General features: G+C 42.7%; 1 protein-coding gene across 1 annotated transcript in view; it reads right to left on the minus strand.

Annotated features, from left to right (window-relative positions):
* LOC306971526 (voltage-dependent calcium channel subunit alpha-2/delta-1) overlaps positions 1-16,608 on the minus strand; it is a 225,059-nt gene that overhangs the window by 54,932 nt on the left and 153,519 nt on the right. Inside the window, exons 19-22 of the mRNA XM_079567840.1 lie at positions 11,806-11,877; positions 11,050-11,121; positions 10,660-10,721; positions 8,338-8,414 (exon numbers count right to left, since the gene is read on the minus strand). Coding sequence (XP_079423966.1) covers positions 8,338-8,414; positions 10,660-10,721; positions 11,050-11,121; positions 11,806-11,877 — 283 coding nt within the window. The remainder of the gene's footprint in view (positions 1-8,337; positions 8,415-10,659; positions 10,722-11,049; positions 11,122-11,805; positions 11,878-16,608) is intronic.

Raw genomic sequence — 16,608 nt, forward strand, 5'->3', positions numbered from 1 at the left:
GAGTAAAAGCAACAGACCTCTACAGATTTATCCTTGGCCAAGAGTTACATTTCTTTCATTAAACTATGGTGTGAGCAGAGTTGTTTTTGGCAGCCTTAGTCTATTAGATGAAAGTACGTTTTAGTCTTAGTGACAAATTAGTCATTTCTTTAAAGGGATATTTCAAGATTTTTGACATAGGGCCTCATTTCCTAGTTATTCAAAGTGTTGTTGATTTCTGAAGATTCATTCAGTTATTTATTTTTAATTCATGCAGTCCTTATATTTGAAAAGTTTTGTGGTGGCCAGGACTAGGCTAGTGCTAGGCTAGTGCATGTCTATGGCAACTAGTAGCCTGCATAAAAAAACAGTCTGACTCAAGCACAGTGCACCTGAAAGAGTAATAAATTACTGATTACTCCTTTGAAAAGTAACTTAGTTACTTTACAGATTACTTAATTATGAAAAGAACTAAGTTAGATTACAAGTTACTTTATTAGTTACATTCAGCTGCGGCCGACAACATCTCCACCACCTCAACACATTTTGACAAACCCTTTTACCAACACTCAATTTAGAAGAAGAAGAAGATCTTTATTTATACAGCGCCTTTCACAGACATAGTCACAAAGCGCTTTACATGAGACAATTGTACATTCACTCCACACTCTGTGGTGGTAAACTATGTTTGTCGTGACTGCACACGTCTACGCCAACGGTCCCTCTGACCACCACCAAACATTCACTCACACGCACATCATTCATCCTGGCCTATTGTACATGTTTGCTGGAAGTGTTTTAATAGTAGCATCAACAAAGCTGGCACAGACTCAGTAAAGTGATGTATTTTCCATCTCTCTCCCCAACCAGTGTTCGTGTTTTTAGGCTGAAAACTTGAACTGTCACATTTTGTTACGTCACTCGCCGAGAAGCAAAAATAAATTTATTTTTGTATTATTATTTTTTCCAAAGGATAATGACAAAATAGTAACTCACAGTGATATGGAAAAGTAACTTAAATCTGGTTACTGGCTTGGAAATAGTAACACGTTAGATTACTAGCTACTGAAAAAAGTAATCCGATTACAGTAGTCGGTTACTAAGTAAGTAGTCACTGGCATCACTGCTTATAACACCAGACTACCGATATAAATGTCTGTGTTGACTGAATCATTTTTGAAATATGACCATTTGTTTGTAATGCAGGCTACTAGTTATCATGGACATGCACTAGCCTAGCATTAGCCTAGCACCACTAAAGTCTTCAAATATAAGGACTGCATGAATAAAATAAAAATTTAAAAACTCCAGAAATCAACAACACTCTGGATAACTAGGAAATGAAGCAGTTAGCGCATTTGGTTAGCCCGGAGCAGGGTTTGGAAGAAAACTAGTTTAATTGAACTGTTATGAGCGTTAACCTTTTTTACAAAGCGGGACATACAAAGGAGAAACGGGAAATACTTGCCTTTTTTACCTGTTCAGACCCCCAAAAAGAAACACAAAGAGAAACACCGAGACAGAGAGAAAGAGAGGGCAGTGTTAGATCAAAGTCAAGACAGAAGGCTGATAAAACACATTGTTCATGTGACAAACGCCTGTAAATATTTCCCACAGAACGTCATGAAGGACTCCGGCGGTAATGGGATATCATATGGAGAAGTGATGGCTCTACAACATGTGTTTAATGTGGTTTTATGGACTGTACTGTGCTGCCCGGTGGTTCTTATCTCGTAAATGACATGACGGGCATTACACTGGAGGACATCGAACAAAGTATTTTACGTCTTGTAGTAATGTGGAAAAGCAGTGGGATATACTGGCAGGATGAAAAAGGTTAGTTCAGCAAAGTGTTTTGGTGAATCCAACTATTTGGAACTTTTGGTTTGTTGGTGGAATATAGAGAAATGAATGTAACCCACACAACATTGATACAGTCCACAATCACATTTCTCATGGTTGAATCTTAACAAGGTTCCAAGTAGGACGGTAGTAAATGGTCTGAACTTATATGGCGCTTTTCTACCTACATTAGGCATTCAAAGCACTTTACAGCAGCAAACCAGTCACCAGGTGCACCTTCAGGAGACGGGATTTGAACCCCCGACCTTCTGATCATGAGGCGACCCGGAAGGCCGAATCGTCTGACCACCTAATGCTAAACCATCCCCACAATTAGGACTTAAAACAAATCTGTTTCATAAACCTGGTACTGTATGTGGCTGGACTGTCCTGGTTCAGTATGGGAACATCTACTACTATGATTTAATATGTGAACAAAGGCTTTACACTGAGCAAATTCATAAACGCTGTTAGCTGTTGCTTTCTTTATGCTTATTTGATTGTTTGTGTGTTTGTTTGTGTAGCCCACAGCGGCATGTGTGTCGACCAGGCTGATTGATTATATTTGGCACTAAAGCTTAGACCGCTAATTTACAATGGAGCACGGAGGGTTTTCATTTTGCCCTCCAGTTGGCTCTGGTTCAGAAGCACATGCATGTGACGTCACTCCTCAACTAGCTGATTTAGTTGATTAGTTTTGCTCTATATCTATACATGCGTTTCTGATGTCATCATGCATAGTTCCGGTGACCATTTTGAATACCGAAGTAGCATTATGCAGTACTACAACATGCAATAATATCTCTACTCTACTAAATGAAAGACAACTGTTTGTTTGTTTGTTAACTTTATTGTCCCCGTAGGGAAATTTGTTCTCTGCATTTAACCCATCCTTCGATGCCGCTGGGGCAACCCGTAAGGAGCAGTGGTCGACGGCAGTGCCGCGCCCGGGGACCCATCTCCATGATGTGGAGCCAGGCTGATGGTCAGAATCACCTGGCTGGAGGATTCACCTATTGCACATGTTTTTAGTGGTAGGGGAAACCGGAGTACCCGGAGGAAACCTACGCAGGCACGGGGAGAACATGCAAACTCCACACAGAAAGGCCCCGTCCTTGGTGGGAGTCGAACCCGGGACCTTCTAGCTGTGAAGCGGAGGCGCTAACCGCTGCGCTACCGTGCCGCCTGACGGACAGTGGCATTTTTCTGTTCTTGTAATCATTGCTCAAGAAGATAACAGTTAAAACATGTCTACGTATGTGAAATAACCAGCAAATGTGGCACAAATGTAGTAGATCTGTCTGTCGAGCTACAGCAGGATTTACTAAAGATCTGCTTCACTCCTCAGACTAAATTAACACATCGAAGAGGAAACAGAAAACCTTTCTCTGTGTTTTTTTGCAGTTTGTCATGTCAACAGTCTGAGTCTAACTCAGTGTTTAAGCTGCTCAAGACGTTAGCATGCTACCGGTTAGCAACTGTCAACCAACTGTCGATGGCTTCAAGACGATAAACACATGTCATGTGTGGCTCTGGTGATTCTTGCACCATAAATGACATGACACGGCTTACTACATGATTCTTCACATGCAGCATGTTACTCATGAGTGGGAAACACTCTGACAGAAAATCTGTCTGAATCTGTGTTAGTGAGTCAGAGAATCCATCCTCCCTCAGAGCTGTGGCATGTCAAGATGCTGATTAGACACATGAATAGTGCACAGGTGGCTTAGGCTGTCTACAATAAAAGGACATTCTGATTGTGGCCTATCAATGTGGCTCCACTTCTGGATATTGGCAGGAATTGGAACCCGCTGCCATACAGGCCGATCCAGAGCGTCCCGAACGTGTCCGGTGAGAAGTGTTAAATTCGATTAAAATATTTTGTCATAATTTTGGTCAAAATCTAAAATAATCCAAACTTCCACTGACAGGAAGGAACAGCTCTGTGCTTTGTTCATGTGGAAAACAAAATGACGCAGGACCTTGATTATGATTATAATATTATAAATTTAAAGTTGACTAAATCTAGACTCAAATTTAAGAGAATTATTTGACTAAATCTCGACTTAAATGAAATGACATTTTCATCAAAGGACAAAGACTAAAGTAAAATATGCTAAAATATGTCAACATTAACACTACCGGTGAGTCTTCCGTTTCCCGTGCACAGATCCTTGCAGCATTATCACGCTGACACACAGGGTGATGGTCGGCGATCTGAGATGAATGGCACAACAATGGGCCTCAGGACCTCGTCACGGTCTCTCAGGGCATTCCAAATGTCATCAGTAAAATGCACCTGTGTTTGTTGTTCATGTCATCAACCTGGTGAACTCTATGAATGCCATGTGCTGCACTGCCCGAGGCAAATGGTGCCACTCAAGTATGCAGGTTATTAATGGGGATTTTAAGTTTCCTGGTTTTGTTTGGTTCATGTAAACACGGAATCCTGGTTTCAGTTTCCTGGATAAGCCAATATCCAGGTTATTAAAAACCAGGATATTCTCACTGGGATATCCCCACAGTTTCCAGGATACTGTACCATGTAAACTGTATCCTGGTTATACGGCAGGAGCAAAAGCTTTCCTACAGCCATTTTAGCTGGTACCTAGGATTTTAAATCTTTTTATCTTCAACAAAACATTGAAGTAACCTTAAAGCCACACCACATAGAATTTTACCTAATAAATAAAATTGATAAACAAGCAATACAAGCAGATATTGAAAAAGACCTCATAAATGTACAAACATGTGCCTTTGCTGTGAGTGGCAGAAGTAAGCAGAAATAAAGTAAGCAAAAATAAAACCTACTTCTACTTGGGAGCTAAGTGAGCTGTGCGGACCTTTTCTTATTTACTCTCTCGTACTCTCTCGGTCCGGCACGCTTTTCAGATTTTGTGGGATGTGCGTGTCTTCCCTCTCTACGATGTTACACAGTGTGCCTTTAAAAAACTTGTTTTGCTCCGTGGTGTTTCCAGTGGAAGTCAGCACTGCTCTGGAATCAAACCAATTCTTATTTTCATATTTATCAATTCGTATGTCTGTCGCTGAAAGAAAGAACTGTTGTACCTGTCTGGTCGGAGATGTTGTTAGCATTTGGCCTCTCCTAATGTATTCCTAAAGCTCCAAACGGGGTGAAGTTAGAAGCTACCACGCTCTTCCACGGGCACAAAGACCAGACAGGTACACATCAACTCGTCTAAGGTCAGGTAAGAACATATCTCAGAATGGAAAAATGGTGGCCTGTTCCTTTAAGAACTTCTCTGGATAGTTATTGTCCCTGTTCTTGGGAAATGTCCAGAAAAGCGATGCGTTAGCAACATTGCTAAAGTATTTAGCTCCTTACCATGTTTGTGATTAGCTCCGCCCCTCTCTGGAGCCTAAACATCCAGGTGGCTGCTCATGTTAACAGGGATATGAGTGGCCTGGTTTCTCAGACACATGATCATATCCAGAATACTGTCATAACCGGGATATGCCATATAACCAGGTAACTCCAGCGCATGTAAACACACTCACTGACTTTTCTGACTTTTCTGAGCTGATTTTTATTGTAGACAATAATCAGCATCTTGAGGGGGAATGGATTCTCTGACAAAGGATAAGTGCTCACTGATTTAGAAAGATTAGTGAACTATATTTGAGAGAAATGGGTCTATTGTGTTTATAGAAAGTGTTTCATGTCTTTCTCTTCATGTCAAGCAAAAAAAAAAAGGGAACCCATTACTCAAAAGAATGTCTCAATTTGTCGCGTTGAAAGAACAATGATCCAGTAAAGGTTTAACGCGTGACTTTCCACGCGATTCCAACGCGCCGATAGAACAAGCGCTTCAAGTCTGGATGTGATTTGAAACATCGCCATGGTAATCCTCATCTTGTAAATGACACAACGGGCATAACTGGCCATCACTCACGGGACCGTACGGACAGTCCGGACAGCGCTGTTAAAATATATTGGGAGCGGAGCAGCGGGGTTCTGCTAAAACAATCACGGCGCGCTGGAGACGGAGACGCAGCCGAGTGTGACAAAATAACTGTGCCCTTCACAATAAAAGCCTCAGAGACAGATTCACGGTCCGGCCGGGGGGGGGGATGGGGGATATCTTGTGTATGTGTGTGTGTGTGTGTGTGTATGTGTATCTTTGTCACAATGTTGTCCACTTGGAGCTCATTTGTAGTGGGGAAACAGCATTGGCGTGTCTGTCTCGGGCCATCCATCATCTGAATGTGGGGCCCTTGTAATACATCAGGGGGGGGAACGGGACATGATGAGGTCGACGGGACCGGCGTGGTGTTCGCTCGGACCGCTCGTTTTTTTTTTTTGACCCCCATTTTGTTTTACTCGTGTTGGACAATTCATGGAGAATGTTGTCTTTTCTTTTTAAAGGCGAGACGCTGCAGGTGTTCAAAATTGTCGATATTTCCTCTAATCTCAGTAATGGAGATTTAACCTCTGCCACAAAAAGTCACAAGAAATTTGACGAAAGACGCGTCAAAACAAAGACGAAAACACGACAAAAATGCTTCAACAAAGCTACAATGACTGTTGTAGGTCTTAGCTTTCAAAAGGCCATCCCGCCTTAGAAGCTAAGCAGGAAGGGCCTGGTCAGTTCTTGGATGGGAGACTGTTTGGTAACACCAGGAAGCCTGGGTGAATGTGGTGTGTGAGTGAGTGGTTGGTGGTGGTCGGAGGGGCCGATGACACAGACTGGTTGCCTCGCTTCCGTCGGTCTACCCCAGGGCAGCTGTGGCTACAACAGTAGCTTGCCACCACGAGTATGGAGTGAATTAATAATGACCACAGTGCAGCGCTTTGAGAAACTTGGTAATACAGGCTTGTAAAGCGCAATCAGTGGCGTAGCAAGGGTACCAAGGGGCCCCAAGAACGTCGGTAGGGGGCCCGGTGTACTCGGTGTGGAGAGAGGACGTCATTTGGGCAGGAGCTTTTCACCTGACAACTCCCATAATGCAGTTCTCTGCGTACGTTTTCCTCAGAACAGAAGCTGAGGTTCTTTAGGTAATGAAGAGTGTTACAATAAACTGGTTTCACTGTTAGAAATATAATCAGGTGGAGCCGTGAGTAAAAAAGTCTGTCCACTGCTCATTATAAGTTAACATTAGGGAGCATTGACTCACTAAAGCAGCAGCAGGATGGGGATAAACAGCGCCACAGAGCATTGGTGGAGAGATGATGTAACTGCAGCACCAAATTCATTAGGAAGACTTTATATACTGTATATCAAGCGTTTGCTGCAGGCTTCTGAATAACGGGTTGGCTCATGGGGGCCCTTGACTGTTGGGAGCCCCAGGCAGCTGCTTGCTTTGCCTTATGGCAAGCTATGCCTCTGAGCGCAATACTTGTGTGAGGCATTATTATTATAAATGAGGCATTACACTGTTGCTCTCCAGTTGAGAAGCTTTTACATTTGTGTGAAGCCGAACTGGAGAAAATGCACTCGGTTCAGGAGGGGGGTAAGAGGTGAAATTAATGGTTTTATTTTGTTGACATATTAGTGACAAAGGTGTTTCTTTTTCAGAGGAAATGTTGGATCTTATTTAGTTTTTGAATAAGCTAATCTTAAGCGAACAAAATTGTAAGAAAAACAACTCATCTCCACATGATTTCACCATGCCCTGCCTCGCCGTAACTGCACATGAATAAGGCAAACTGCTGCACAATCACCCAAAAACACAGCTGATTATAAAACATAAAATAGCAATGTCAAAGTACAAAAGTATTTTACAAAGCCACAATCAAAGCATCATAAATCCCCTTCATAAAAAACATGTGCACTGGCTTCGGTTACTTTCATATCTCATGATCAAAGTGGCGCTCGCTACATTTAGCGTCTCCATAAATCCTCATTAATTTGGCCTGTCCGACTCGTCGTCACTACAGTGCACATGGAGCCTGTATGGAATGATAGCGTGCGGACACAGAACAATGGTCAAAAAAGAAAGGACAGATACTTGCCCCAAGTGGACGCTGTGAAATCCCCAGGTCAGAAACGAGAGGTGGAGAATAGGAAGAGATTAGATGAAAGGCAAAGACATTCAGTGCACTGGAACATTTGTACTATCATTATAACATGGGGGTGATCTCTGTGGAACTATGTGTCGAATATAGTACAGAACCTTCAAACGAAAACACTGAACAGTCGTGAACTTTGTCAACAAGAAGAATAAATACAATATTAAGGATCCTGCATGTCAACTCATTCATCGTCATTCTGGACAGAAGAAATAAAATGGATCCATTTCCTTCAAATTAAGTCAAATGAATCAATTTGAGTTCTTCAGCAATGTGCAGATTCATTCCATTTGTAAGATTTCCATAATCATTCTAAAACAAATATCAAGTGATGACTAGTAATTGACTTCTCACTTTTTATTACTATTGCAGAGCACGGTGTAATGACCTTTCAAATGGATATAAATGACTTGAATCTTGTAGAACAGACAGACTGGATAAAGACAGAGCAGAGGAGAGTCTTCATGATGTCCAGCACTCACCCATGGCCTGTTGAATGTCGTCCCCCAGTCGGGCCTGGATGAAGTGTTCGCTGTATTTGGGCAGAACCAGGGCCAGACTGTGAAGACAGATGGAGAGGTCAGTTCGAGGACTTCCACTTTGACCCTTTTGGATATTCTGTGTGGAGTTTGTATTCTCCCTTTGTCTGTTTTGTACCCCAGTTTCCTGCAGGAAGGATTTACTAATACATTATTTAAGCATCAGAAAAGTTACTCCATTTCTGGTCAGGAGCAGGGCATCAGTGGTCCAAGAAGTAAAAAAAAAGAATAGGTCAATGAAAATATGTTTGTTCTTTTATCACTTTTCCTTTATGATCCCCATGGCCTATTTCTCTCTTTTCAGTTCAGTCTTCTCCCTCATGCCATGATGACCTATTAATATAAATATATACCGCAATTCATATGAACAGCCACAAGAAATAGCCTCATTAAAACATGTGCTTTAAAAACATATGATCTAAACGGATTAAGAGCTGCCCTTCTAAACTCCATTCCTCTTTCACAAACGCTCTCAGCCTGAGCCTGATGTTCTTCCTGTCTCTCCCGGAGCCTTTATCGGTGTCTCACTGAGATGGGCACAGTGCACGCGATGTCTCCATCTCACTCGATTTAACAGCGGTAAAAAGAACATGTGCACAAGTGTCACTTCTTACTGCTGTAAGTGTCTCAAGCAGGCTGCTGCTGCTGCTGCTGCTGCTCTCTCGCTATCAACCTCTCAGCTCTGTCTATCGTCAGCTGGGTGTTGTTTTGTACCCCAATAAAGTTATTTTACCAAGCTTTACATTTGAGAGATCACAGCGGGACAGTCTGCACGGTGAGTGAGATGACTGACAGGTCAAAAAAATGTAAATAAACCGGAGCGACTGAGCTTGTATTGCTTCGAAGCTCTGTACCGGAGCCTGTTTTACTACAGCTGGTCACATGATCAAAGTGTCAATAACTTATGCCCCTTGAGGCCATAAGCGCCACTGCAGATGTCGTAGCATGTTGCGTTTTTTTTACTCATTAATTGTCCGTGAGAGTTAATACTGCGCTGACAGAAAAGACAAAGGGACAGAGGAATATTGTTCATCCAATTACACAATGGAGATCATTTTTTTTCACTCAAACTTGGCTGTAAATACTGTTTAAGTGGCGCTAGCCTACTGTTAGCTTTATCCATTAGCCTGTTAGCTTCTCCTTCGTGATTCCATTAGTGTGTATTGGTGACTCCGACCCAGCGGCAACAAAGCTGCAATTGTGGTTTTCTGGCTAGAAACACCTGTATTACCTCCAGAGGGGCTACGGAAAGGATTTATTAAGGTTTGCTTTAAAGCGGCTCATTGGCTCAGAGTGTTTCAGTGTGTTGCCTTGGTTTGACAGTTTCGAGCAGTGCAGGCGCTAAACCACCGATATTTCCTTGCCCTTACTTTGGCGATGTTAAATCTTAATGTCAAAAAATGTGTGCTGCATTCCCCCAGTTTCCCCATGCAACCGCCTGGCCATGGGAAACATATGGAGAGCTATACAGCAAACAAGCTCTGACTGAATTGAATTGAAAAACTGCAGTCTTGCTCGAAACTTCAGTTGCACAGATCAATTTGTTTCGGTTTGCAGATGAAAAGTCACAATAAGTCAGTGTGTCAGTGTTCAAACAGAATAAAGCAGCTCTGAAACTCCAAATCTTTATCAAATCACAAGCCCATCATGAGAAAAATTCCTCTCGGCAGATAATTTTGCTGAGTTTAAAATCAACACAAGAGAACTGCATCCCAGACCTGGCAACGCTGGGTGTACAACTCCAACTCATCTTCATTTGGACTTCAAAAAAATCCTTTCTCTAATTGATTGTTTTATGTGACTGGCCAATGACAGCAGAAACATATAAGCACATAATACATTAAAATATAATGAAATATCATTGTGGATGTCACATTTCTTTGAGGTACAGCAGATTCTTCATGCGATAATATAAACAACAGTGCCCCCTGTTGGCCCAGTAAAGCAATCCATCAGAATAATGTTCAGGATGTGACTGCCATACTAGAAAACTGAGTCACAGTCTAAAACACTTCCATTCACGCTCCCATTATATCGGTGAAAAGAGCTACGAGGCTATTACACTCCTCGAGGACATTTTTGTGAACGCGCAGATATGAGAATGCCAAATGGATTCGCTCAATGGCGGATGGCTCTGCTTCCCCGAATGTGGAGGCATTAGCATTTTTATCCAAGATCACCGAGCCTTACAAATGAGCCGACTCGTTTTCGCCCCGTTTTTTAACCACAAAAGCCGCTGATAAGGGAGACATGAGTAATCCTCACCTGTAGTCGGTGCCGTTGACGGGTGCCCACGTGTAAGTTCGTACTCCGCGGTCTATGTATCTCTGCCCAAAAACAACAACAACTTGGAATCAGCTTTTCACCCTCAATGATATTTAGTAAGAGTATGTGGTTCTTCCGTGGTTTTTTCCTCCTGTAGTACTCTGTCCTCCGGATGTACTCAGCCTCAGTTTTGTGTGTGATTCTATTACTGTGTTTATATTCTGCTTCCTCGTTGCTCTTTGAACGGGCTTTCTGATGTTGTTGTTGTACTTACGATAGCTAGTTTCTACAGTATTCCCTTTATTCCGATCGCCCACTCTCTAAGAATTTCTTGCTTGTAAAGTGGATGTAAAGCCCCCCTGAGCGTGGGCGAGTTTGGGCATGTCTTACCTCGTCCTGACTCTTGACCAGGGTGTTGATGGTGCGCTCGCCGGTCTCTCCATCGATCATGGTTGTCCTGATCTACAACCGAAAAACAATCATAGCAATCATGATATCATTGGACCAAAGTCTTACTGATCTTTCACCTGCTCAATTTGCATTCTACTAGCTCTAAACTAATGTTTTCAGGCAGTTCCTTTTCACTATTTTCAACCCGCAAAGACTCACAGTAACGGAATGACGGTATGAGTGTTTTATTAACGAACATGAATCATTATTGGGGCTCAGACCCCGGCGGAAGACTGAACGAACGATATGGAATGCATGGCTTTGACGAATGATAGCCATGATCTTCCCCAGAGCCTGGACCCTGGTGGTGGTGGAAGAGACCTGGGTTGGCCACTTGATGAGCGGAGCCGAGGAGGAGCCAGGCGGAGAAAGGGGTGGAGGAGGGTCGTAGCACGGCTGGCAGACAACTGAGTGATTGACCAGGGAGCTTAAAAAGGGGATCCTGAGCGATTGGATGATTGGAGTGCGCTGCCGGTGATGAGGTGATGAATGAATGCAGCTGGTAGGTCTTCCAGGTTGAATTTACGCATAAGCTTAATTTCTCAAAATTCTTTAACCACTAGGCATAATTATAAGGCATAATGAAGAACTTCTGAAATGTTGAGTTCACATTTGCTGCTATACATCGGTAAGAGAATCGCCATACAGTCCTTCTTCCACCAAACAACACTTCTCTCTTTCCGAAGAAAAATGTACCTCCACTTTGATGTCATTCTCCAGCTCAGCGTCCAGGAAGTCCAATGTGACCGGCTCCTGGAATTTAGGGTTCTGTGGAGACAAAAGTACACAATCATCTCAGGTGACTTTGAAGACAAGTATAAATGAAGATTACAATGCATTCTGCCAAAGTTGAAAGAGACTATTACTTCAACAAATGATACTACCCATTGCTATTATTAATACAACCACCATTATTTTCACAGAACACACTCAGACGCAACGGACACAAAGGAAAAGTCAAGTATCTTTTCCAAGAAAACAATGCAATCCCTCAGGAGGTGCTCCAGGCATGTCCTATTGGGACAAGGCCTCGTGGAAGACCCAGGACACGCTGGTGGGACTATGTCTCCGAGCTGGCCTGGTGTCGCCTCAGGGTCCCCCCAGAACAGCTGGACGAGGTGTGCATGGATCGGGAAGTCTGGGCATCTCTGCTGAGACTGCTGCGTCCATGACCCGGCCCCCGGATAAAGCGGAAGAAAATGGATGGATGGACAATGCAGTTGTATAAAAATCAAGTAAACCCACATTCATTAGTTCGCGCCGTTGTTCTGTGAAACTGTAATCATTTCAACAACATGTCTGCTCCATAGTGACTAAACCAGAACTGTGGAACTTATTATGCGAAAGCTGATACAGATGAGAATGCCATTGTGGTAATTATGGTAACCATCAAAATACTGTATTTTCGACTTTGTTTATGGTTAATATCTCTGTAATGGCTGGACCGATCCACATGAAACAAAAACTAGGAGAAAGGTGTGAAAGAAGTGTTATCTCTCAGCAAGCATTTACTAACGTCAGAATACTTTCTCATAAATGTGTCCAAAAGTTTAGACAATACTGAAAATCATGTGTTTGATGTTGGTCAGGAAAGGACTTACAGCCATGAGATGAAAGTGACAGGTTTGTGAATCCAAACACTTCCAAATAATGATCAGGGGGAAACATTTGCTTTGTGGAGATTTCTTGCAAAAACTGTTATTCCCTTTGAGTCGTATCGGTCATGACGTGACATTCGAGGATGTGGTGAACACAACAAACAACTTGTTTTTTTTGGGGGGCTTCTGACAGGGTTTCTCTGCTGATGGAACCATATCCACGGTTGTGCCTATGTTCCATCCAAGAAACCTACCAGAAACCCTAAAAACAATGTATCCTGGAGTGTCATAGAGGTCAAATAGAGGGAAAATAGACTGGTTAAAACCGTTAAATGGATCTTGATAAATCAGCTCGGACTGTGGCCTAAAGGTCATTGCTATTATATGACATGCGACTCCTTTAACAACCTGTCCGACAACTCGTACCTGGATCGACAGCTGCTGTAGTCACTTTGGTGCCCCACACTCCTCCACCACCACCGCCAGCCCAGCCCGCTGAGGTAGTGCCATTGGGGAAATGTCAGCAGCTCCAAGCCATTAGGGGACTTTGCTAATACTCCTATTACTCCTACTACACCGACTCTTGCCACTGGTACTCTACTCTCACTACAATTAGCACCATATGGATTGGATCTGACAGCACTCGGCCTGGTCCTGTCTGCTCCACAGTGACATGAGCTCATGAATGTCTCGTATAAATGCCTCATTGGGCTGAGTGGCTTTACAGAGGGATAGAGTGCAGCCGTAATGGAGTGCGTCTCCATAAAACAGCGGTGGGTGAAGTAGGACTCAACCCTTAGACCCAGAGCTAGCACGAGGTGAAGGAACACTTTGCTGCTCCTGAAGGGAGCATTATGGGCAGTCTCCACTAAGCCTTGGTCACCGATGTCGGGCCAGAGTCCAGGGTCGGGCTAACTTCGTCCCAATGGTCGAAAAGGTTTATGGTAGCCTGGTTTCCAATCCTTTACAAAGACGTGTATCTGGGATCAGGGGAGGTTTCTTGAAGTTCCAGATGGGCGTGATTGACATGGGTTTTAACCAATCAGGAAAGCTGGATGCATGCGGCGTATTTTGTAAACAAGGAGGTTAGTGGTTTTACAGGCGTTTGCCAGAAGAGCGGAGACAAATGTGAACGATGCAAGGAGTCATTAGCAGCTGTTCAGATTTTAAGCGTTGGAGTATTCAGCACGAATGCACAACGTCTGTTTCAACCAATGTACGTTTGGAACTGGACAAAAGCAACAAGAAGACAATCCTCTTTGAGAAGATGAAGCAGGTACATTTTTGTCAAGCACATTTAAGAACATATTTTGCTACTGGTGGTTGATTTGGTTTCATGTCATGACATCATGGTCTCTGATTGGATAAAAAACTTTTGGAACAGATACAAAAAGCAGGAGTGGATGGCTGGTCAGGAAAGGTTCAAGGTGGGGTATTAAGCAAGGACTATATATGGCTTTTTATCATGTTATAATGTTGTTCAAGGTTCAAGGTTCAAGGTTCAACTTTATTAATGTCCCGAAGGAAATTATTATGCAGCAGGAGTCCACACATAGTAAAGCAAAAACAAACAAATAAAACACAGTGAGACAACAATTGTGCTTGGGACAAAGATCATACAGCATCATCAGTCCGGCTCTGAAGCTTAGAGACAATCAGCATAAGATCAAGTAAAGCCTAATTTGCAACAGCTTCACTGAGCAACATATGATCATTTACCTTTGCAACAGCCTCTGGAATAAAAGAGGCCCTGGCCCGACGAGTTCGAGTACAGGGCATTCTCAGCCTGCGTCTGGAGGGGAGTAAGTTAAACTCCTTAAAAAGCGGATGGTCCGGACACTCCATTATCTATTGGGCTTTACGTACAACCCTTTGGCTGTAAAGGTCATGCAGCTGAGTTTGCTGTGCACCAATGATTTTACCTGCTACTCTGACCAACTTCATCAAACAATTTGTGTTGGTCACAGAAAGAGCCCCAAACCAAGATACAAAACAAAATGTTAAAACTGACTCAATAAAAGACTGGTAAAAGATAGTCATGAGGACGTTACAAACTCTAAATGAATTCATTTTTCTTAAAAAGAAGAGTCTTTGCTGCACCTTTTTTCAGATGGCGTCAGTATTAGACTCAAAGCGCAAGTCCTTGTCAATAATAGTCCCGAGGTACTTGTATTCGGAGACTACTTCAACCGGTTTTCCCTGGATCACAGTGTTGGTGCCACTAGGGGGCGCCTTGAGGAAATCTATCAACATGTCCTTGGTCTTTGACACATTGATAGACAAAATTGTAATGACAGGTCAAGAGGAACCTAGAGCAAGCCGTTTGAGATCAATAGCAATTTCTAACCAACAAAGTGTAAGGTTTGAAATGATTAACAAGTATAAACAGCTTTAGGAACTTGAAAAAAATTAATAATATACTCTTCCCAAAAGTCAATTCCCCCAAAAAACAGGCCGCTAACTTTGTGGGTCTAGGAGGATGGGTGCTTGCAAACTTGCCCAACCATGGCTTACCCTGTTTCTTCTAGTTTGATGAAGGAAACGACAGCAAAATCACTTGAAACGCTTTGGGTGACTTGTGTCCTGTGATATACAAATAAGCTTCCATTCCGTTCCAACCACTTTGAATGAATGGAGACTTTAAAGAGACATTTTCTGATTTAGTTTTGAACACTTTCAGACACTGATCTATCCTCTAAACCGCCGCCTGAAATGACCACATTTGTGACAAAAATGTGATGAAAACCCAACAAGAAAGCGACAAAAAAGTGGCAAAAGTAGCAATGGAAAAGTGCCATGGAAAGCAACAAAAGAGCGATCTTTTCTGCAGAATCGTTCAGTTGAGGCCATGAAGAAGCCTCTCCATGTTTAAGCTGCAGTATTTGTATATTTAAAAGATTCAAACCGGCTTGTTTATTGAGATTTGGGAGCGTGACTTTGTCTGTGTCGTGTTGGAAAGATTGTATCAGACGAGCTGAACTGTGGATTTATTAATCACGGATTATGTGGCGCCGCTTCCTCATGAAGAGCCTTGAAAGCAAAGCAGCGACAGCGGGACAGAGACTCTGCTTTGCTCCCCAGACAGGACCACACTTTGACCACGCAGCTTCAGCCACGCAAAAAAGTCAGTGTTATACAAATGCCTGTGGATCAGTTTCTGTGTGTTTGAGTGTTTGAGTGAGTGAACTCTGAAACCCCACACACATGACACGACAGGGGGAGCTTTACAGCGGGATGGCTTTTCTAAATGACATGTACATGAGTCTATTGTCACTCCCAGAGAGGTGAGAACAGCCCAAAAGTTTAGAGGCCCATTCTTCTCTTTGACATATTTCCAGTTCATAAATTCAACATGCCACATCTTCTCCAAATATTATCAGATTTACATTGTTGGAAACTTTGGAAACTAAACTTTCACAAGCTATGTCCTGCTCAAAATGCCTCAAAACCAAGTTGTTCTTGTGATGAGTCACATACGGGAGGAAAACGGAACAAAAAAGGTTCAGTTTTGATCAATTTTGCAGCGTTCAACTGAGGCATTAAACTGACCTAAACTTTGTGCTTTTGTTTATTTCTCCATCTAGTTAATGTGCACAGTGAATCGTGGATGCACAGTGGAAATATACTTATAATGTTACTTTTCTCTGTTAGCATTGAGTTAGTCCTGACCCAGAGGACCTAAAAGATCTCACTCGCAACTGAACGCTGACATTGCAAATGCGATAAACGATTCAGCTGCTTTTAAAATGTGTAGGACGCTATTAGGTTTATTCCACCCAACAAAATCCAGGAGCGAAGAAGAAGAAGAAACGACCACGATAAAAAAAAAAGAAAAAAGGTGAACGAAGCGGAATTGGACTGCAGGAGTGTTGTTTTCTGACGAGGGAACAACGTCGTAACC

The sequence above is a fragment of the Gobius niger genome (assembly GCF_951799975.1).
Source record: "Gobius niger genome assembly, chromosome: 12".
NCBI classification, from domain to species: domain Eukaryota; kingdom Metazoa; phylum Chordata; class Actinopteri; order Gobiiformes; family Gobiidae; genus Gobius; species Gobius niger.